At 38.3% G+C, this 22,639-nt stretch overlaps 1 protein-coding gene across 3 annotated transcripts in view; it reads left to right on the forward strand.

Moving 5' to 3' along the window:
• Window positions 1–22,639, forward strand: part of LOC103030201 (solute carrier family 4 member 11-like) — a 73,428-nt gene that overhangs the window by 27,642 nt on the left and 23,147 nt on the right. For all 3 annotated transcript variants that reach the window (XM_049474858.1, XM_022668624.2, XM_049474859.1), the window contains exons 2-9: window positions 6,803–6,844; window positions 8,968–9,060; window positions 12,408–12,451; window positions 14,096–14,315; window positions 14,573–14,654; window positions 16,384–16,507; window positions 17,618–17,821; window positions 21,882–21,966. In XM_049474858.1, the coding sequence (XP_049330815.1) occupies window positions 6,803–6,844; window positions 8,968–9,060; window positions 12,408–12,451; window positions 14,096–14,315; window positions 14,573–14,654; window positions 16,384–16,507; window positions 17,618–17,821; window positions 21,882–21,966 (894 nt within the window). The remainder of the gene's footprint in view (window positions 1–6,802; window positions 6,845–8,967; window positions 9,061–12,407; window positions 12,452–14,095; window positions 14,316–14,572; window positions 14,655–16,383; window positions 16,508–17,617; window positions 17,822–21,881; window positions 21,967–22,639) is intronic.

Consider the following 22,639-nt stretch of genomic DNA (forward strand, 5'->3'; position numbering starts at 1 on the left):
AAAGCAGCTAGCATTAGCATGCCCTTAACATTCCCTTGCAAATCTCGTGCAGGGCTCTTTCTGGTCCCAGCGTAGCAGATTGAAGGAAATAGAGGGTGTAATGGAAGGCTTGTAGTTGTAGTCCCAGCACTGGTAAAGACTGGAATTGAGCCAATTATCACAGGCGTCAGAGCCAGCTCTGCCTCGCACTTCCCCGGCCTTGAGCAAGGCCCTGTACCACAGAGCTGCTCTACAGGTGATACGACCGACCCTGACCATAACCCAAATCTCCATTAGCAAGTGTCTACAGAGAGCGTTCTTTTGTCTTGAGAGGATGAAGCTTGTTTTGGTTATTGTTTGTGTTGTCCGCTGAGATTGTCATTGTGTTTTCTCTGTGGGTGAATTTCAAGGTTTTACAGCATTAGCTATTCTGTGCTGTACACTATTAGAGTGGAAGTGGCTATCTATAACAACTAGATATAAACACAGTCCTTGGATTGATTGTGAGAGATGATGCGTTTTGTACTTATAATTGTGTATGTGATATCAAATAGTCATTTGGGAAGGGAGCAAATGTTTTTTATATATTTTTTGCCACAGACTATGTAGACTATTGTTCTGTAAATAGATGCCTAAACAATGGACTAAATGGGGAGCAGAGGTGAGTAAAAACTAGTTGCTCATATACTGAATGGACAGAAGGATTGGGATACTTGTTCATTCATTGTTTGCTCTGAAATTAAAGGCACAGAAATGAAGTTTATCCAGCTTTTGTCGTCTTTTTTTTGACTCTACTATACTGTAAAGGCATTCTATTAGCAGACAACCCATTTTTCCGAGATTTTCACGCATACAGGTAGTGACTCCTGGATGCTCACAAATCAGGACATTACCACCCATACTCATCAAGTGAGACAGAGTTAGTGAGTGATGTACAACTTAATTATGACATACAGAGCATCCAGGTTGGTCTTTTCTTGTGCCCAGTAGACCAATCTATGTGCTCTTTGGGTGGGATTTCCATCCTGATTGGTCTGTCTACATGCTGAGTAGACCTATCAGTGTTCTTAGTGATTATGTGAGGAATCGTTTAATTAATTTTTAAAATGCAGAGCAGAGAAATTTAGCGCAGACTTTTAATGTGAAATAGCGCGCTTAGATTTACTCAATTAATTGAATAGATTTTTGAGTAGAGTACTTGATTACTAAAATAATCGAAAGCTGCAGCCCTATATGTGATTTATACTCAACTTACCTGAGGTTGTGTAGCAGGGTGCCTTTCTGAAATTAGATTTATATACCTCCATTAAGGATTATGCTGATCTGTTTCAGAGAGTCTTATTTAAGAAATAGGACACGAGAGGGAGTATGTTATCACAAATAAAATAAATCAAAGAACTTTAAGAAATTAAGATTGAATATGCTTTAATATGGACTGTGCCTTCCGCCAAAAAGTAGTTCCACAACAACTGTAACAGAACTGAAACTTAACTACAAAACGGTGTATGGTTCATACAGACTAACACCACCAAGTTAGCATGAAATCAAAATTGAGAATAAGCGAAAATGGTAACGTTAGGGCTGTGAAATAACACTGATACTCTCCTCTCATGTTATGTGGAGTCGTCTTCAGCTGAAAGCTGCACATTTTTTGTGCATTTGTGCTTGTTTTGCTGGGTGATGTTGGTTTTAGCTAGCCGGCTGAACTGTAGCTAGGTTAGCGTAGCTTGCTTCAGCTTAGCATTAACTTAGCTTAGCCTAGCCTGGCTGGTTAGCGTTCTGGCCGTCAGACGGCATTAGCCGAGTGATTTTTTTCCCCTTTTTTCCACAAAAGACGAGCCAGCGCTGCGTGCGAGCGTGCCGTGGCTGAGCGTTAGCCTGTGCTAAGCTAACGCTGCTGCGGGTGCCGGTGGAGGATGATTCAAAACTGTCCTGTGTTACTCGGCAACGCGTCGGCGGAGCAATACAAGTTTAGTGTGAGAAGGCCGTGATGTTATCACATATATCATCACGGCTAGAACACTTCTCAACCAATCAGATTGTGAGGTCGGAACTAACTGTTGTATAATGTACAATAACTGTTAATAATTCTCTACAAGAACTAGACAAGCTGTGTGTGTGCATTTGCACATCTGTACCGTCAATATGTGCACCCCTAAAGTAGCTAAATGCATTCATTAGCAGGGGTGTCCTCAAACATTTGAATGTACTAGTGCATCTCGAAAAATTAGAATACCATTGAAAAGTTACTTAAATTTAGTAATTCAGTTCAACCAGAGTGATCTTTTTAAAGGGTTTATTTATTTTATTGCTGATGATTATGGCTTACAGCCAATGAAAACCCAAAAATCAGTGTCTCAGAAAATTAGAATATTATATAAGACCAGTTGTCATTGTGGGCAGTGTGAAAGGTCCTGCTGGAAAATGAAATCCGCATCTCAATTAAAGTTGTCAGCAGAGGGATGCATGAAGTGCTGTAAGATTTTGTGGGAAAACACTGCACTGACTTTAGACTTGATAATAAAACACAGTGGATCAACACCAGCAGATGACATGTTTCTCCAAACCATCACTGATTGGTGAAACTTCACACTAGACCTCAAGCAGCTTGAACTGTGTGTCTCTCCACTCTTCCTCCAGACACTGATCCCTTGATTTTAAAATGAAATGTAAAATTTACTGATGGTTAGTGATGGTTATGAGAGACATGTCATCTGCTGGTGTTGATCCACTGTGTTTTATGTCAAGTACAAAGTCAATGCAAGGGCTTTTCTGAAACATCTTACAGCAGTTATATTTTGTACAGCCCATAATCCTATTCAGACTTTTTCCACACTGTTCAGCCAGTTTGCAGTGTCTTCTGTGTTGTTACTGGATAATAATCAAAGGAGAATAAAGGGTTAAAGAACATAAACATGGTTTCTGTTTTGTTGGGGAGTCTCTGTATGAGTGCCAGTGGGTCAGTGAAAGTGCTAATCCAGCAGTTTTGGAGTTACAACCAGTTCTTCTTTCTGTGGCCCTCGAGAAACGAGAAAGGCTCCAGCCTTGACATGCAACAATATCTCTGTTGACACTGCAGGACAGCACAGTCAGCAACAGGAAGTCAGCGGGCTCGCTAACAGGAAGTCCAATGAAATAAGCAGCAGAATAACGGTCACAATAGCCCGTCCACAGGGAAATGATTCCACCAGCACTGTCAGCAAAACCTAGAGTGAAAGCAGTGAGAATACAGATTGACAACAGGTTGAAGGTGCTATGAAAGAGAGCAAAACATGGGTGTAAGCACATTATAACCATTTCAATAGAGACATTAGATCAGTGAATTAATATTTAAGGGCCATATTAATGATTTATTAAGCATATAAAAAGGTAAATTAGTTTCTGTACGCACTTATATGAGTGCTACTAAATAAAATGACAGCAAGAAGAGCCAACAAATGGCTGGTTGAAGTTCATTTTGCTTGATCTTGCAAATTGTACAAGAAAATGTTTTTAAACTTTCAGCCTCATTTATCGTGCTTGGTATCAGTTTATTTACTTTACTAGCTGAATGTTTTCAAGCTGAAAGATCCAAGCTGTACAGGACTAGGATAGTAAAGTTAGCAGAGGTAACATAGCATTAGCATTTGTTACTTTTTGCTAAAAGACTGACTGCCTTTCTCTGTGTAAATTCTGAACCATGTGTGATGTACAGTTGCAGCATTTTGCATTACATTGCAAATATCCTCAAACTTAATTAAGAGAGTTAATTCTCTCTTCTTTCCTGTCCATCTTCTCACACTTCCTGTATCCATTGTTTTGAAGTAAATTCCCCCTGCGTCATTTCCTAATTGCAATTTCATGACATTTCACAAAATTTTGATTAAATGGTAAATTATGCTTCGCAGAAGACTTTCTGTAAAATTGAGGTTGGATATGACTACTATGTTCTAATTTTGAATTTAAAAAATAAAAATAAGTGGTTATCAGTTTCAATTGGTTTAAAAATATACTGTACTCTTTTACTGAACTGTTTTACTGAGGTAATGTATAGGTCACATTCACCAATGCTGTGCCTATGCTTGTTGGTGCTCAACATGTTGTTGTTCTGCCAATGCCAGAGAGAGACAGCAGTGACTGGTTGAGTAACGTCAGGTCTGAACATGTTCACAAAAAAATGTGTGAAAGGAAGCATGTGGTATATACTAATTAAATCTCAATTAATTACACAAGTACATTCATTGCCCTCAGCATGGGCATGGTTCTAGCTCTGTTCTACAGCCCCCCTCTACTGAGAGAACAGGAAATGTCAACAGAAATTTTATTTTTGATGGAAACATGCTTGATGTTTTTTTCTTTTTCCTAAGCATGTGATTGAGCTGCTTCAGAGCACAGTTTGTTTTTTTAGTTTCCTACAATATTTGTCCAAAAGTTTTGTCTACTTTAAATTGCGTTCATTGCTGACACACAAACACACAGCTTGTCTAGTCCCTGAAGAGAGGTACTGCCAATAAAATAAGAATTTCTGGAGCAGAAACACATTAAACTGAACTTATTGGCACCATGCCTGACGCCAGTTGTAGATTTTAAAGACTCCATGTATTGAGGGGTGGAGCAGTGTTCTTTGGAATAGTGAAGCTGCATCCATTCACACAAAGCAATCCAGACTGTTCTCATACAGAGTTCCCCAATGGTGGAACAAACTACCTTCCACTATCAGATCAGGAGAATCTCTCGCTATCTTTAATAAACTCCTGAAGACTGAGCTCTTCAAAGAGCACTTACTCTCCTAACACCTCTAACTAACTACCTTCTACTACCAGATCAGGAGAATCCCTCACTATCTTTAATAAACTCCTGAAGACAGAGCTCCTCAAAGAGCACTTACTCTCTTAACACCTCTAACTATCTACCTTCTACTACCAGATCAGGAGAATCTCTCGCTATCTTTAATAAACTCCTGAAGACAGAGCTCTTCAAAGAGCACTTACTCTCTTAACACCTCTAACAAACTAACTACTCTAACCTCATTTCCTTCTTCCCCTCCTTCACTTCTCTATCCCTTTATTTCCCTTCGACCTCCTTTAAGCCCTATCTAAAAATGGTTTATCTTAATTTCTATTACTTTTGTACTTGACTATTGTAAGTCTCTTTGGACAAAAGCGTCTGCCAAATGTAATGTAATGTAATGTAATTTTCTATTTTCGTTTTTAATTGAACAATTCTGTTAAAACTGCTAATATACTGAAAATCGCAGTAAATTAGCAGTTCTAGAAATGCTCAAACCAGCCTATCTGAAATCAACAATTATGTCACACTAGCGATGTAGCCATCCATCCATCTTCAGTAATTGAGTAAATTGCACTGAAAATATTAGTATTTATTTGCAACACTATAAATAAAATGTAAATAGTTTTTTTATGGTATTTTTTTCTCTTTCCCTTTTTTTAATTAAGTGAGATATTTTTATCTATATTTGACAGTATCATTTATAGTAAACACAATAAAATGTATAGTTATTGTTCATAATCATAATTTGTAGTTTATTCATGCCTCATTGTTATAAGTAAGGCATATGTGTCTATAGTGGACAATCTAAAAATGTATCCATCCATCCATCCATCCATCCATCCACCTATGCTTCCATCCATCCATCCATCCATCCATCCATCCATCCATCCACCTATGCTTCCATCCATCCATTCATTCATCCATCTCTCCATCCATCCATGCATCCCCCATCCATCCACCCATACATATATCCCTCGATCCACCCATCTATATTCAGTAATTATTTTTTAATTCCAATTCTTCTGACATGCATTGCATTAGACTGTTCTCTGTTGTGTGTAATCTATCCAGACACTCAATTATTTTTCTTTTTTTTGTAAATAAATCACATTTAGATGTTATCCAACATAGCAGCTGTGATATTACAATGTGATGATTTTTGTTTGATCATCTTGTTTAAGACTGTTTCAAATATATAAAAACATTCATGATAAATATGTTGTTCCACATTCAGATGGTAGATGTGAACACTATCTAAAGTTGCTGACCCGTATCTGTGTGATTTTATGTACTGAATTGCTGCGAACTGATTGGCTGCATAGATAATTGCATGAATAAGTAGGTGTAGGTCTGTAAAGGGGGTGTGCTGGTGTGTGTAAACTATCTGCAGAGTAAAGAGGAATTTCTGAGATAAGAAAATAATGAGGGGAAAAATAGAACTTTTGAAATAAGATTTCAGAGCAGAAAATCTCCCTTTAGTCTCTCCACCTCCACTCTTATGCCCTGAGGAGCGTTTGAGGCCTTTAAGTCTTTCATGCTTGATGCTATCAGGATTTCGCAAAGATTGTATAAATTACAGAGATGAGAAATTTCCATTAAATTCCAGCCCCTTTGATTAGACAGGATATGCCTTTGAGCCTGTGGTCTGAGGAGGAATTTAGTATTGATATCCCCGGCTGTAGACCCGCTACCATCGCTGCTCTCCTCCCTCTTAATGGATTCTCTTTGCCATTGGCTTTTACTACATTCCTGTTTAATGCTTCACATATCGGATACTCACCATAAGATTTATATTACAGCTCACAGCCAAACACGGATATATTCTAAATGCAGTAAAATTAGTTTTGGTGAAGGCAGAAAGCAAACCTCAAAGGCCTGTGTTAGATTCTTCCTAGAGGCCTTCAGACAAACCACTCTGAGAACCATTAATGTTCGTCATGCTATTAAACTAGCTTTGACAGATAGACTGGAGAGAAGAAAATGGAAATTCTATTACTTATATATTTGTCTTCAGACCTATTTTAATTGTTGCTCATTTGCATTGTCTCTACAGAGCCCCTATCATCAGGGAATGGACATGTCTTTAGTAGGATGGGTGAGTATATCAGTTTAAAATACACTTTTTTTTTTTTTTACAGATTTTGCCAGGTGATATTTAAGATCTTTTAATTTTTTTCCAAGTTCTAATGATTTGCCAAGATGCCACCTTTTTCATAATTCCTTACTTTATATCCAGCTGTATTCTGAGCCCAAATAACCAGTTACATTTCCATTTATATTAAATGTTCTTTTACTCCATCACCAATTCAATGCAGGCACGTAACAGTATTAGATGTCATCCTGACTTAATTTTTTGTCTTCTGACATCATGACCAACATTCAACCTGAAATTAACATCTACTGATGTTGGTGGCCAGCTGGGATTGCTGCTACAGACTGGAAATACAGCTCTAGAAAAAATAAAAGATTGCAGACAATGGACACAATTTCTCCCCAATTCCCCCAAAAAATATCATTCAGAGCATTTATTTGCAGACAATGAGAAATGACTGAACTAACAAAAAAAGATGCAGAGCTTTCATACCTCTGATAACGCAAAGAAAACAAGTTCATAATTATAGTTTTTTTAGCTTTAAGAGATCAGAAATCAGTGTTTGATGAAATTACCCTGGCTTTTACACACAGTTTTCATGCATCTTGGCATGTTCTCCTCCACCAGTCTAACACACTGCTTTTGGATAACTTTATGCCAAATCTGGCTCTGCCAGATTGCAGTTACCAGATCCATCAAACATTTTTGGACTGCGCTGGGATGCCAGCTTTGATAACTTACAAGAGTGCATTTTAGATATAGTTGCATTTAGATATAGATACATTACCAGTCGAAAGTTTGGACACACCTTCAATTCTGTATTGTAGATTAATACCAAAGTCATTCAAACTATAAAGAAAAACATTTGGTGGTATTTAGTAAACAACAAAATGTGTTAAACAAACCAGAATATGTTTTATATTTTAGATTCTTAAATTTAGCAACTCTTGCTTTGCACGTCTTGGCACATCTTTTCTCAGTCAGCTTAATGAGGTAGTCACCTGGAATGGCTTTCAGTTAACAGCTGTGTTGTGTTGAGATTATCAGTTGTAAAGTTGAAAGTTGTGTAGAGGTTGAGTTGGTATACAGTGACTAGCCCTATATGAGTGATGTTTAATCCTTCTAATGGCAGGAACTGAAGAAAATCGCTTTGATAAATTAATACGAAAAAAGATGAAAATTATTCCTTAAGTGCCAAAAAGGTTATGATGAAACTGGCTCTCCTCAAGACCAAAACTTGCTCTCGAGGAAGAGCAAGAGTCACCTCCGTTGCACAGGATAAGTTCCTCAGAGTTACCAGTCTCAGAAAACGCAAGTTAACAGCTCCCTAGATAAGAGACAGTATTTTGGTTTGTTTAACATTTTTAAGTTACTACATGATTCCTTATGTGTTCATTCATAATCTGGATCACTTCAGTATTTATTCACAATTAAGTGACAAAGTGTGTTCAGACTTTTAACATGTACTGTTTACTGTATACAGATAGATAGATAGATGGATAGATAGATAGATAGATAGATAGATAGATAGATAGATAGATAGATAGATAGACAGACAGACAGACAGACAGACAGACAGACAGACAGACAGACAGACAGACAGACAGACAGATAGATAGATAGATAGATAGATAGATCATCCATACAGGGCATGGCAGCTGCAGTCCCCAGAAGAAAAACAGGCAGTGTACCTCACTTCACGGTTATGCTCCTCCATGCAAAGAAAGAATTTATTAGGCGTGTCTACTGTTATATTGCCCGCTGCGTCTGGTTTCAGCAGGTTTTTTATTAGCTCTTCAACATGTCTTGCTCTCCCCAACAGATGGTACATATATTCAGAGGCAAGACGCAGCTATCACATACCATAAACAATGTTTGTGGCACTTGCGATAGTGGGCTGGAGATGAAAAATGTCCCGATTCACCTGCGATCTCCGCCCTGCTGATGCGGTTATGATAGCTGTGCTCTCACCTCCTGAATACAGAAATTCTATTTTGATGTAAAAGCTGTGAAAAGTCATGAGGCAGACTGAGGCGGCTAGAATGAGATTAGAATAACTGCAGGGAGATAATCCGCATGGTGTGTGTGCGTGTGTGTGTGTGTGATGCTCTGTGGAACACTTTCAGAGATACAAGACGATGAGGAGCACCCAGAATCACCCAGAACCCCCACAGAAAACAGCAACGTCTGTGAGACCCCCACACAGATTATCAACAGCGGTAAGGGTCTGTGTGTGAAAGAAACTGATGAAAGAAGAAGAAAAAAGAGTAAGAGAGAGAGAGAGAGAGAGAAAGAGAACATGTTCCATGCCAAACTGTTCTTGAAGAAACTCATACTGATTATTGCCTGGAGCTAAGAACTGAGGGAACCCCAATAGTATACCACCCACTCATCACTCCTGGCAACGTCTCTCTCTCTCTCTCCCTCTCTCTCTCTCTCTCTCTCTCTCTCGCTCCCTCTCTCTCTCTCTCTTTCCCTCTCTCCCCTCTCTCTTTTTCGATTCAGATCCAAGATGAATGAATAAATAACTGGCATAGACTTCAAATTTCAAATCTCTATATTCCACACCAGACATATTTAAGCCTGATTGGAATACATGAACAGTTCTTTCCACTTACAAACTACTTCTCAAACACTGTATGCATCAAAACTAACTAACAGGAAACATACAGTTTAATTTCCAAGGCTTAACATTTTAAATACATTGAACACAGACCATCAAAAATCATTAAATTCACTTAAAGTAAAAAAAAATCAACAGTTTCTTAATTTTGTGTTGTTTAACACCAGTGGGCCCATTTACTTCACTTTTATTTACTTCACATTCTCACCAGTTACAGAGACAAACAAGCTTGCCTAAATTCTCAATCAGAGGCGTGCAGACATAGCACCACCAACTCTGCCCTTTATCAACCAAAGTGCCCTTTTGAAACTTCATTTATTTTTTTTTAATTTAATTTTTATTATTATTAAGATTTTACTGAAATGATCTTTTGAAAACCTGAGCGATTAAAAACGAGTGAAAACAGAATGCCCTAAAATCAGCTCGCACACACCCGACCTCTCTCTTCCTCTGTCACGTGACCCCGTGCGGTCGCACGCAAGGCACACTAGATGCTATATATACTATGTATTTTATCAGTTGGTGGTGTGACATTTTTCCATCGAAAACTCACGTTTAGAGAATGTTACAAATAAAAATCAAATTTCATTCAACATGTGTGTGTAATTTTTTTTATAATGAAGTGTTCCGCGTGTGCTAAAAAGTGCCCTTTTTCCCCCCTGAGCACTTGCCCCCCCAAAACGTCTGTGCACGCCACTGTTCTCAATGATGAGTTCTCCTACTGCACTGCAGAGTCAATGCAGAGTCAATGCCAGCACATGTGCGTTCATATTTCTGTGCTGGTCTTCAGTTTAACTGGAAAGACAAACTTGTAGGTAAGAAACAAGGCTCAGTGAACCAGTCACAGCTGTTGTGTTGCACGCACAGATATCTCGTTCAGCACGTAGATACATAGATTAGTGGGAAGGTGCTCATCAGACTACACACAGAGGCAAAATTAGCCTTCAGAGTTCAGTGTCGCCCTCTTCTTTTAGACTATGTTATCTGCAAGTGAGAAAACATGTCATTAAGGGAGGCAACCAGAGCCCTTTCATTTGCCCTGAAACTGTAGTGCCGGGTCAAAGTACAACAAGGATTACATTATTTTTTCTGTGATAATTTGATTACAATTAACATGCTAATATGATAGCCCCATATAATAAATAATATATAATTACATATGTGTACAGGGGTTGGACATTGAAACTGAAACATCTGGTTTTAGGCCACAATAATTTATTGTCCTGGCGGACAGTTCTGGTGGAAACAGGAGAGTTGAGGTGCACATTGAATTCTGCCGTGATTTGAGCAGCCGTGGTTTTATGTTTTTTAGATACAATCCGGGTTAGCACCCGAACATCCCTTTCAAACAGCTTCCTCTTGCGTCCACAGTTAATCCTGTTGGATGTGGTTGGTCCTTCTTGGTGGTATGCTGACATTACCCTGGATACCGTGGCTCTTGATACATCACAAAGACACCAAAAATTTGTCCTCTTTTGAACTCTGGTATGTCTTTCATAATGTTGTGTGCATTGCAATATTTTGAACAGAACTGTGCTCTTACCCTGCTAATTGAACCTTCACACTCTGCTCTTACTGGTACAATGTGCAATTAATGAAGATTGGCCACCAGGCTGCTCCAATTTAGCCATTAAACCTCCCACACTAAAATGACAGGTGTTTCAGTTTCATTGTCCAACCCCTGCATATTTATATACACACTCATGTCCGTACACAAAAACACCTTACTAAAAATAAAGGAAAAAAATAATTTATAGTAATCATTACTGTAAACAATGAACAGTACGGTATGGTGAATTAAGCCTTAGATCAGGCCCAAAAAATCCAACCCGGCCCGAGCCTGTACACTTTCCGAGCCCGATCTGCCCCATAAACAGTTTTTTCTTGGTAAGCCCAAGCCTGATTTAAAGAAGATATTTTTTTTAGTAAGCACATCATTTAATCATTTTCGTGCTGTTTAAATGAGCAAAATCTGTTCAGAATGATGTTAATTAACATTGCAACACTAAAGAAGCATAGACCTATTTTTTAAGAAAAATGTTTATAAAAAACTGATCTCCCTTCATCCACTCTAATAAAATTAACAATTTCTAAGAAAATAAAATACTTTCAGTACAAACATTTTTTAAGCATATAACCTATAGCAAAACTAAATAAAAAAACAAAAAGGCAATGCAATGCACACTCATTAAACCAAAATAGACCAAGAACAATAACATAATTTACAATTACTTTCATCTACTCTAATATAATTAACAATATATATGAATATAAATCACTTTCTAAACAAACTTTTTTATTTTAAGCATATAGCTTTAGTGCAAAACACAAAACACAACAATAAGGCTTTGCACTGCACACTCATTAAACCAAAATAGACCAAGAACAATATTATCATTTACAATTACTTTTGTCTACTCTTATATAAGTAACAATATTTAAGAATATAAATCCATATAAGGCCATAGGTTTATATAAAATAAAAATAGCATTAAAAAACAGAGCCCAAGTTTGGGTTCTGGCAGAGAATGTAAGCTCTATAGTGAGGTAGCTATTACCCAATGTGTCTCTCTCTCTCTCTCTCTCTCTCTCTCTCTCTCTCTCTCTCTCTCTCTCAGCCTGTGAAACAATACTAAATGTTTTCATATTCTGAGTAGTATGTTTACAGTAACGGTAGAACAGGTTGTGCCAGTTGGCACTCAGCAGCACATATCATCATACAAAAGGTCAAAGTTTAAGGAGGCTTTATCATTATTATTATTTTTTGGCTATGTGTCCCTGGCACTCACCTAGACTTCCCCTATTTATAACCAAGCAGACACAATAGAAAGTCTCAAGGCTTGTGGCTAATGAGGGGAAACACATCCGCTTACTGCCATACTTCACTGGATTGTTGATGCGTTATATAAACTGATTTCCTTTTCTTCTCTCCTAATCTATCAGACGGTGACGCATCGAGATTTGGGCTCCTAAACACATCCAGAAAAGTAAGCTTCCCTCTTTTTAAAAGGCGACACTTTTAAAATAAACTGGATAATATATTTTATATCAGTGAAAAACAATAACACACCCTTCTGCCACATTCCCACATTCACACATGCTTCACTCATTCTTCTTTTTACATGATTTTTTGCATGATATACACTGACTTAACACTATGTTAGAAAGAACACACTATACTGACATGCTACACTTACAAGTCATGGGATATCAGTATGCAAAATTGATCATTAAATGTCAGGTCAGGGGACATCTTAGGAACTCCCAAACTGTATAAGTTGTATAAGTTTTGAGGTATTATCTTGTGAGTAAGGTTAAACACTGGTCAGTTTACTCATTGCAAGGCAATGTGTGTGCATCATTACATTATTAAAGGTATTACCACCCACAGTGGACAGTGCAGTGGGTGGTAATGATTGTGACAACCTAGAATCTGGCTTGAATTATCAGTGCAAACAGACAAGCAACGTCCATATTCAGTGCAGGAGGCCCAACATGCATATCCCACAAGTAGTAATTAATGTATATTACCAGTCAAACGTTTGGACACATCTTTTCGTTTACTGTTTTTCTTGTTTTCTTTATTTATTTTCTATATTGTGGATTAATATTTAAAACATGAAAAACGAAAGTGGTAATCCATATTATTTTGTTTCTAAACTAAAAAAAAATACTGTGTTTATAAAATACAAAATATTGTGTTTATTGGTAGCAGTGTGCCGGAACGACCATCCCTGCTAAGTCTAATATATTAATTCTAAAAACTGGGGTCTTGGGTCGCTTTTCACTGGAGTTCTTCTGGCCACGTCACACGTCCTTACGTACTTATGTCACTTGTACAGCCTTTAAAAGAGGATCCGGCTCAGTTTTACTGAATGCGAGCTGCTGGTGGAGCAATGGAGACTTCAGAAGGGGAAATTAGTTGTAGCTCAGTAGCTCATTTCCTCATAGTAAAACCAAAGAAACGAAGGAGTGAAGTTTCTGACTGAGCTCTCTCTCTCTCTCTCTCTCTCTGATTGAACATAACCTGGAATCGGAAAGAAAACCGCATCACACCCACCCAGTTTAAAATGATTTTTCCACATGCTCGGTGCAATTACACATTCTCACCAGAGAGGGACCTAAATCACAAAACGTATGGAATTACTTAGTAAACAGTAAAAAAGTGTTTGTCCTCCACAATAATCCCCTGATCTAAACCTGATCAACTGATATGGGGATTTAAAGTAATTTGGGATGAACTGGAGCTTCACAGCGTAAAGGAAAAACAGCAACTATTTTCTATATTAAATTTACAAGGTAAAAAATCATAAAAAAGGTAGAAAACACATTGAATGAGAAGAGGTGTGCCCAAACTTTTGCCTGGTACTATATACTTTATAGTATGTACTAAATGATTGCAGTGTAAGGAGTAACTCGCAAAAATGTTCAATATCCAACAGACAGTTAATCCAATTGACAATTAGAAGCAAGAATATTTTATTAAATTAAGAAATTGTAAAAAAAATATATAAAAATAATACTTAAAAAATTTCAGGCCGAACCTTGTGTCACTTTTACTACACAGTGCAAATGCAGGCATCCCATGCAGATACACATCCTCACTGCATCTCCTGTATATCTCTCTGCAGTATGTGAATCTGATGAACTTCCAGGAGGAGGTTCGGGCACACAGGGATCTGAACAGCTTCCTGGCACAGGCCAGCATCCTGCTGGACGAGACGGCCGCCTCTCTGGACGAGGTGCTGCGGCGCATGCTGCAACACGTGGCCCGGGACGGCCAGGGCAGCTGCGACCAGCGGGAGGTCATCAGTGCCCTCTTCACCGACGCTGGAGGACAGGAGGCCAGCGGTGAGAGTCCTGCGGTCCCACAGAACGGAGGAACCATTGGACCAGACCTCCTCCTCTGCCATTGCCTCTAAGCTTTTAATTGGAGCTCATTAAAAGAAGCTCGTAAAGCCTTTAAAAATAATTAAGCGGATTTCAATTAAGGATTAGTCATGAGTTAAATTGATTCCATTAAAGGGGTGGTGGTCTCTGTAAAGGATCATTATTTTTTGTATCCCTGTGTGTTTTTACTGATTTACCCTCTTTCCGTATTCTTTTAGTGCACCTGCTGACCGAGACCATTCAGGCCGTGACAGCCACCGCCACCGGGGTGCGTTACCAGCAGTCCTGGCTTTGTGTGCTGTGAGTGACAGCTTCCTCATAAACACCTTTTACCTCCTAGCAGAGCCAGAGTATAAATTACTCTACACAAAGACTGAAATGGAGAAATCAGAGAGCGTAGTGTAGTATAATAGGAAGGAGAACACATGGGTCAGTGATAGACAGTACCAATCAAAAGTTTGGACAAACTAAACTCATCCAAACTATGAAAAAAAAAAATCATATGTAATTATTTAACAAACAAAAGAAAATATATTTTTTATATTTTAGATTCTTCAAAGTAGAATCTCTTGCTTAGATGACAGTTTTTCAATTTTTTTTGGCTGGATTTTCTCAGTCAGCTTTATGAGATGAGAGTCACCTGGAATTCAGGCTTTCAGTTAACAGCTGTGCTCAACTTTTCAAGAGTTTCCAGAGAATTTCCTGTCTCTTAATGTGTTTGAGAGCATCAGTTGTAAAGTTGTGAAGAGGTAGAGTTAGAGGTATACAGTAAATAGCCCTATTTAATAATGTTCTAATCCATATAATGACAATGTACTCAAGTAAGTAAAGAAAAAAATACTCGAAAGGAAGATTAGTCAATTCGAAAAATAAAAAAATAAAAAAAATAAAATATACTATATAATACCACATTTTTAAGAGCTTTTAAGTAACCTCAGGGCAGTTGGAAAGACCATCAAAAATGTTATGATGAAACTGGCTCTCATCAGGACCTCCCCAAGAAGGGAAGACCAAGAGTTTCCAGCATCCCCAGATAAGAGCACCTACATGCTCGTCATCCTTCATAGTCTGGATAACCTCAGTATTCATTTACAATAGGACAAAAAAATAAATGAATAAATAAATAAAAACATTGATTGAGGAGGTGTGTCGAAACAGTATCCTGGTACTTTATAAGGACTTTTAGCAAGCCACTTTTAAGATTTTTACACATTGTCAAACGGACTTGTGTGAAAATGTGTACAAATTACTTGAATTTCTTGCTATTTTCATGTGTTTGAGAGCATCAGTTGTAAAGTTGTGGAGAGGTAGAGATAGTATACAGTGAATAGCTCTATTTAAGTAATGTTCTAATCCATATTACGGCAAGAACTACTCAACTAAGTAAAGAAAAAAAGACTTAAATACTTTATAAGGACTTTTAGCAAGCCACTTTTAAGATTTGTACACATTGTCAAACGGACTTGTGTGAAAATGTGTACAAATTACTTGAATTTCTTGCTATTTTCATGTGTTTGAGAGCATCAGTTGTAAAGTTGTGGAGAGGTAGAGATAGTATACAGTGAATAGCTCTATTTAAGTAATGTTCTAATCCATATTACGGCAAGAACTACTCAACTAAGTAAAGAAAGATTTGTACACATTGTCACACAAGACCACGAAGGAGGATCCAAAAGCAGGTTTATTGGACAAAAATCCAGGCAAACACAACAGATACGAGTTATCCGAAAAAACGAGAGCAGAAGTCAGTAAATTGCTGGTAAACCAGACAAGACGTCGCACCAGAGTCTAAGTGCTGTGTCTATTTACACAATGCTAATTACTCAAAAGAGAAGCAGTAAAAATAACTAAAACTGGGATGAGAGCGACCACTTGCGGCATGGAGGTGCAACCCCTGGGCCATTGGTAACACACACATTACTATTCACTACACTGTCTACTGTGGGTAGTAATGCCTCCTCTGATGTATTTCTGGTACACAGTGCCAGCTTAACTGTAGTGTTTACGCTCTGTCTGTGGCTGGGTGCAGGTGTAATGTGAAGAGTCTTCAGCGGCGCTGTGTCTGCATCACTCGCTTGGAAAGGCCTCAGAACTGGGGGGTGAACTGCTGTGAAGTTCGTTTTGTTATCCTCATTCTTGCACCACCCAGAACAGTACGCATTTGCTTTTTTATATCAGCTATGTGTTTTTTCACTTAAAAAAATCACTTTAAAATGCTTTAATTTTCCTAAAAATCAACAGTGTGCCGTATAATCAGGTGCTACTTATGTATGAATTCTACCAGTCAGATATTAAGGAACAGTAAAGCAACTTTGCTGAAGTGCAGCATTATAAGGGTGAGTTTTCTGGAGAGTACTAAGGCTGGTGCAGCAGCATTAGCATTAGCTGCTAATCACATCACTAGCTCTTTCGCCATTCAGATGTGAGTATATTGGACTGTAGTCTGTATGTTTAGCATGTTAAAACAAGCTACGTAGGACTAACTGCTAGCTAATACTGCTTTGGGTTAGCAAAACACTCAAGGTTTCTCAGTCTAGTGCTAGTGAGCAGCATTTATGCCCAGCTAGCGCTGTGGTTAGCGGCTAATGCTAATGGTGCTGCACACAGGAAATTTGGCAGTGTTAAATTAACACTGAGAGTGTAAAGTCTAACACTAATAAGTGTTGATTTAACACTAACAGTGTTGATTTAACACTAACAGTGTTGATTTAACACTGCCAAATTTCCTGTGCACCCAGCCTTAGTGCTGGAGAAACTTCACTAAAAACTTACCGTTAGTCAAAATACTGGAAATCTAAGCTTACTGTAAATAAACGTGAGCACTTTACTCACCCAAATAAATGGTTTTCAGGAGAGAAATCTGTGTAGATTAACATCCTTCCTTGACTTTCGATGTAGGCACCCTAACTAGTGTCACTTTAAAATCTGGAGGCTTTATATATGAAAATAAAACAGAAAATAGACGTTCATTGAAAGTGCCCCTTATATTCCATTGAGCCTTGTAGTCCGAAAAATATGGTATGTGGTCTCTGAGTTTATTGAATGCATTCAGCTACCCTGAGTTGCATCCATGTGCAAATGCACAAATAGCTTGTCTAGTCCCTAGTAGATCTAAACTCTCTGGAGCAGATAAGTATGAACCTTTTGCCTTATTTTAAAGTGATATCCATACTTCTTTAAACCATATCTTTCAGGTTAATAGTACCTTCTGTGATTATTGACACAGCCTATGTATTCTTGATTCACAACCATTTCTTTTCCAGAAAAGCACCAAGACGGCCATAGAGCTCGGCCGCACCTTCGCCACCTTGTTCTCAGACATCTCCTTCAGACAGAAGCTCCTGGAGACCAAGACTCAGGACGACTTTAAGCAGGAGCTGGTGCACCAGATGCAGCTGCTCTCCTCTGCTGAACACAAGGCCTCCATAGAGGAAGAGACCGGCCCACACATCAACAAACCACTCAAGGTCTGGCTTAGGGACTAAATGCTGTGGAAAAGAGTCAGCAGGTCTTAAATTTGCTTTTCGTTGCTCTTCTGAGCAAAGCATTTCACCTTTAGACATCACTGTTATATACCAACAATGTAAAATAAATGTAGTTATTTCATATACATTACTTAATACTTAAAAGTTCAATGAAAGCAACAAAGATTCAACAGTTTTATGTACTAAAAGCACTTTTTCAACACTGATTTGACACTGGCATTGTGGTGATTAGTGTGTTACAGTGTGCTGTGCTGCTGGTACAATGAGTAGATCAGGTGCAGCAGTGCTGCTGGAGTTTTTAAACACTGTGTTTAATCACTCACTGTCCTCCACTCTATTACACACTCCTACTTACAGCTGCTCTACCTTGTAGATAAAGGGTGAATCCCATTTCTCCCCTTGGCCCTACCCCTTACCCCTACCCCTTCTTTTCGAGTGTAATCCTTCCCCTTGGAACGGAGTTACAAGGGGAAGGGGTAAAATCCTACCCCTAGGAATTGGGACAACCCTTCAAGCACCCGGTGAAAGGTGAATCTTATTGAAAATAGCCTCCATAATATACTAGAAATTGTATATCACACTGGTTCCCAACACTGGTCCTGGAGCAGGTAATGTGTTACAAAAACAATATAATGTGCAAGAATGTGGGTCCTCAGTGACAGAGGAATCACTGGTATATCACAATGACGTTTGTCAATGAACAATAAATACATAAATAAATAGCACTGATTTATGACAAGGCTACTAGCGGTGGTGTGTAGGTGACCCTGCTGGGCTGATGTGATGATAGCAGTGGAGCGCTAAAGTTCAGTAGCCTAGCTGCTGGTTAACTAGTTAACTTTAGGGCATGGTATGTGTACAGAAAGGGGGCAGGAGGTGCAGAAATTAATTAATATTGTCCATTCCTTAATTCCTCTGTGATGGGGAGCTGAAATTAGCTCTGATTATTTTTTATTTGATTTATTTTTTCCGTTCCGCCTTAAATGCGGTAGCGCCTGCCGTCTGTTGCACCATTTAAGGTGGAACAGGAAAGTTAGCTAGCTAGCTAGCTACCGAAACGAACTACTAGCAAACTTTTTATGCTTGTTACGAAGAATTCAGTCATAAAACATCAAAACTACACAATAAACTAAGGTAATACAGTGCTAATCGTAATTTTTAACATGGAAAATACTTTCTTTGGTCGCTTGTTCCGCCATCTTGCCAGTCATTCTCATACCCCTCGGTACGAAGTGTGGGTCTGGAAAATCTCAGTTTGAAGGGCTAACTAGCCCTACCCCTTACCCCTACCACTTCATCCTAACAGGAATCGGGACACCCCTACCCCTTGACGTGCACGCGCAAAACAGAGGGGTAGGGGTAAGGGGTAGGGCCAAGGGGAGAAATGGGATTCACCCAAAGTAAAGTCAGAGACAGAAGCTCTGAATCTCTTGCTGCACAGTTTACAGTGTTGGTCATCCTCTAGTCCTTCATCAGTGGACACAAGGTGCTTCCCACTGGACGCTGCACACTGGATGCTGTTGATGAACAATTTTCACTCCAGCAGTTTAAACACTGAGGTGTTTAAAAACTCCAGCAGCACTGCTGTATCTGATCTGAGTTTTAGACCTTATTTCTATCTAAGAAAGTATGCTCTTTTTTATGGCTACTTGAATAAGCAACTACAAAAATCTGATTATTGATTCTCACCTTATTCTTTGATTGTTTTATTATCATTGTATCTGTAAAAAATAAGAGACCACTTAAAAATGAAGAGTTTCCTTAATTTTAACAAATTGAAAACCTCTGCAATATAATATAATATGAAATATATAAGAGGAAAATAGATGATCACAAGCCATCAAAACAAAATTTTGGCACCAGGAGTAGCATAAAGGTATCCAAAAGCAGTGTGTAAGAATGGTGGAGGAGAACATGCCAAGATGATGAAAACTGTGATTAAAAAACAGGGATATTCCACCAAATATTGATTTCTTAAATAAAAGTTTTAAAAATATTAAAACTTTATGAATATGAACTTGTTTTCTTTGCATTATGTAAGGTCTGAAAGCTCTGTATCTTTTTTCTTATTTCAGCCATTTTTCATTTTCTGCAAATAAATGCTCTTAATGACAATATTTTTATTTGGAATTTGGGAGAAATATTGTCCATAGTTTATAGAATAAAACAACAATGTTCATTTTACTCAAACCTATACCTATGAATAGCAAATTTAGAGAAACTGATTCAGACTGATGTATATGTAACTATTTTGCTTTAATTTACTCATTTTAACAGTGTTTTTTAATTGATGCTTCAGAGCAACATTATGCAGTCATATGACAAGTTATTTTGATTTATATATTAATAGGAACACACAAACTCTCAAAAAGTAGGTTAAAATAAATATGTTTCTCTTCACAAATATAACAATCATGCCATAAAAGGTTAATTTGATTTTGAAAGGCACTGAAAATAATAAAAACTTACTGTTCACACCCAAAATAAAAATGCATTTAACCTTGTAAAGGGTTATTTCAGTTTTTAGGAGCTTATGCAACAATCTTGCGAGAATTCCCAACACAGAGACCACCCTGAGACTGCGCTCCGCCTCGAGTCAATAAAGAGTTAGTCCATAACAACATGGCTGCAGTACTTCTCTCTCTGCCGTCTTATGTAAAGAGGCAGAACAGGAAAAAAACACTATCAGGCAAGAGCAAGAAATGGCACGCAGCCGCATAGCAGCTCAGCCAAGCCTGCCCGTGTTCCCACACATCCTCCTGCTTATTGCACAGATGAATTATTTCCTTATGAATAGCTCTCTAATATAAGCAGTTTCTTCCCTCACTGCGCAGAGCTGCCTCACTGGCTACACAGAAGACAAGTTCTCCTATTGTTTACTCACGCTGCTGCGTTAAGAATCCGAACTTCAAATACAGTTATTCTGAATGAACTTGTCCTTGAGTTTTCTCCAAAGCAGTATAATGTTAATAAAAAGCTGTAGATAATCTCAAATAATGTGTCCTAAAGGAACCCGCCAACGGTCACACTAAGAAGTAACAATAACAAAAGGTTGTATTGGTAAAATTGTGTATTAAAACATGGTAATATACAGGTAAAACAGATACAGTTCAGTCTAGGACACTGGCGGCATGGTGTTGTGCAATATTGAGTATGCTATGCTAAAGTTAATGCTAATCCATCCTGTTATGTTTAGTCTAACTGGGCAATTCAGTGTGTTCACTTGCTTCTTGGAGTAAAAAAAAAAAATTATATATATATATATATATACACATATCAGAGGCGGTTGCTCAGCTTTCCCTAAAATGTCAAAAACTATGTGATCAAATATATACTGTTGTGTGTACATGTCATTGACTAAATATGCGCTACAGAACACCCAACTTTTGTTCAGAATCAGCTTCTTATCACTGGTAACAACGCGGCTTTCCTCTCACCCGCAGCTTCACAGTGCTTTAAACAGCGAAAACAAGACGAGTCATTGGATAAATACTGGGCTTTGTCCCTCCCATCGGACGCTCAGCGTCTCTGGGGGTCTATGGGGCAGTGGGCTGGCCTCGGCCGGCCCGGACACTCAGCTTCTGCATGATGGTTGGATGATCTCTCTGAAGCTAAATCCATTTTGATTGACAGCGAAATAAGCGAATCAGGGATCTTTTGGTGTACACATCCGTGCTGGGAGCATTTAATTTTCATTCTGTTCTGAGTTGAACTGGAGACTTTCCTGATCCTCTTGGCTGCATATTCTTTGTTAAAAACGGCTAGCGACAAATCAAGCTTCTATTTCTGGTGTTTTTTTGGTAGCTGCTTGTGTTTGGAGACTGACTTCTATCACTCTTTCTGACTCTTTCTGATAAAGTGAGCTGGCTGACTGGAAATGCTGTAACAAATAAAATGTATACAAATTGGATACAATTGTCATTACACACTCCGGGTTTTTGTTACAGAAAGTTAAATGTGAGCAAATTTCTACAAAGTCTGATAAAGGGTTGAAACCAGGCTTGTGTATCACTGAGGTGTGTCATTCTGTGTCCTCATACAGGTAAAAGAATTTCTGCAAGCTGGTCGTGGAATTTATGAAGATCTCAGCCGTAGACTTCCATATTACGTCTCCGATTTCACTGATGGTGAGTGAGCTAAGGCTTTGGTAATCTTTTTTATTGTTGTTGATACCCAACATACAAATATGTTATTGACAGTACAGCATGTAAGACTTTTATGTGAACTAATATCTTAATTTCTGACCTCCTTCAAGTCCTGTAGATTGTGAGGTGGAGTTGCATCAATGAGAGATTTTTTTAGACAAATTTGCGTACTCTGGACCACTTTGGTTGGTACTGACCACTGCTAAATGGGAACACCCTTAAAATTCCTGAAATTTGGAGATGCTCTGTCCCAGTAAACTAGCCATCACAATCTAGAAAATGCATGCAAAGAGAAAAAAACGCAAGCAAAGAGAAAAAAAAACTCATGCAAGGAGAAAAAAACACACAGGCAAAAAGAAAAACACAGGCAAAGAGAAAAAACACAGGCAAAGAGAAAAAACACAGGCAAAGAGAAAAAACACAGGCAAAGAGAAAAAACACAGGCAAAGAGAAAAAACACAGGCAAAGAGAAAAAACACAGGCAAAGAGAAAAAACACAGGCAAAGAGAAAAAACACAGGCAAAGAGAAAAAACACAGGCAAAGAGAAAAAACACAGGCAAAGAGAAAAAACACAGGCAAAGAGAAAAAACACAGGCAAAGAGAAAAAAAACAGGCAAAGAGAAAAAAAACAGGCAAAGAGGAAAAAAACAGGCA

Source organism: Astyanax mexicanus, chromosome 2, assembly GCF_023375975.1.
Source record: "Astyanax mexicanus isolate ESR-SI-001 chromosome 2, AstMex3_surface, whole genome shotgun sequence".
Lineage (NCBI taxonomy): Eukaryota > Metazoa > Chordata > Actinopteri > Characiformes > Acestrorhamphidae > Astyanax > Astyanax mexicanus.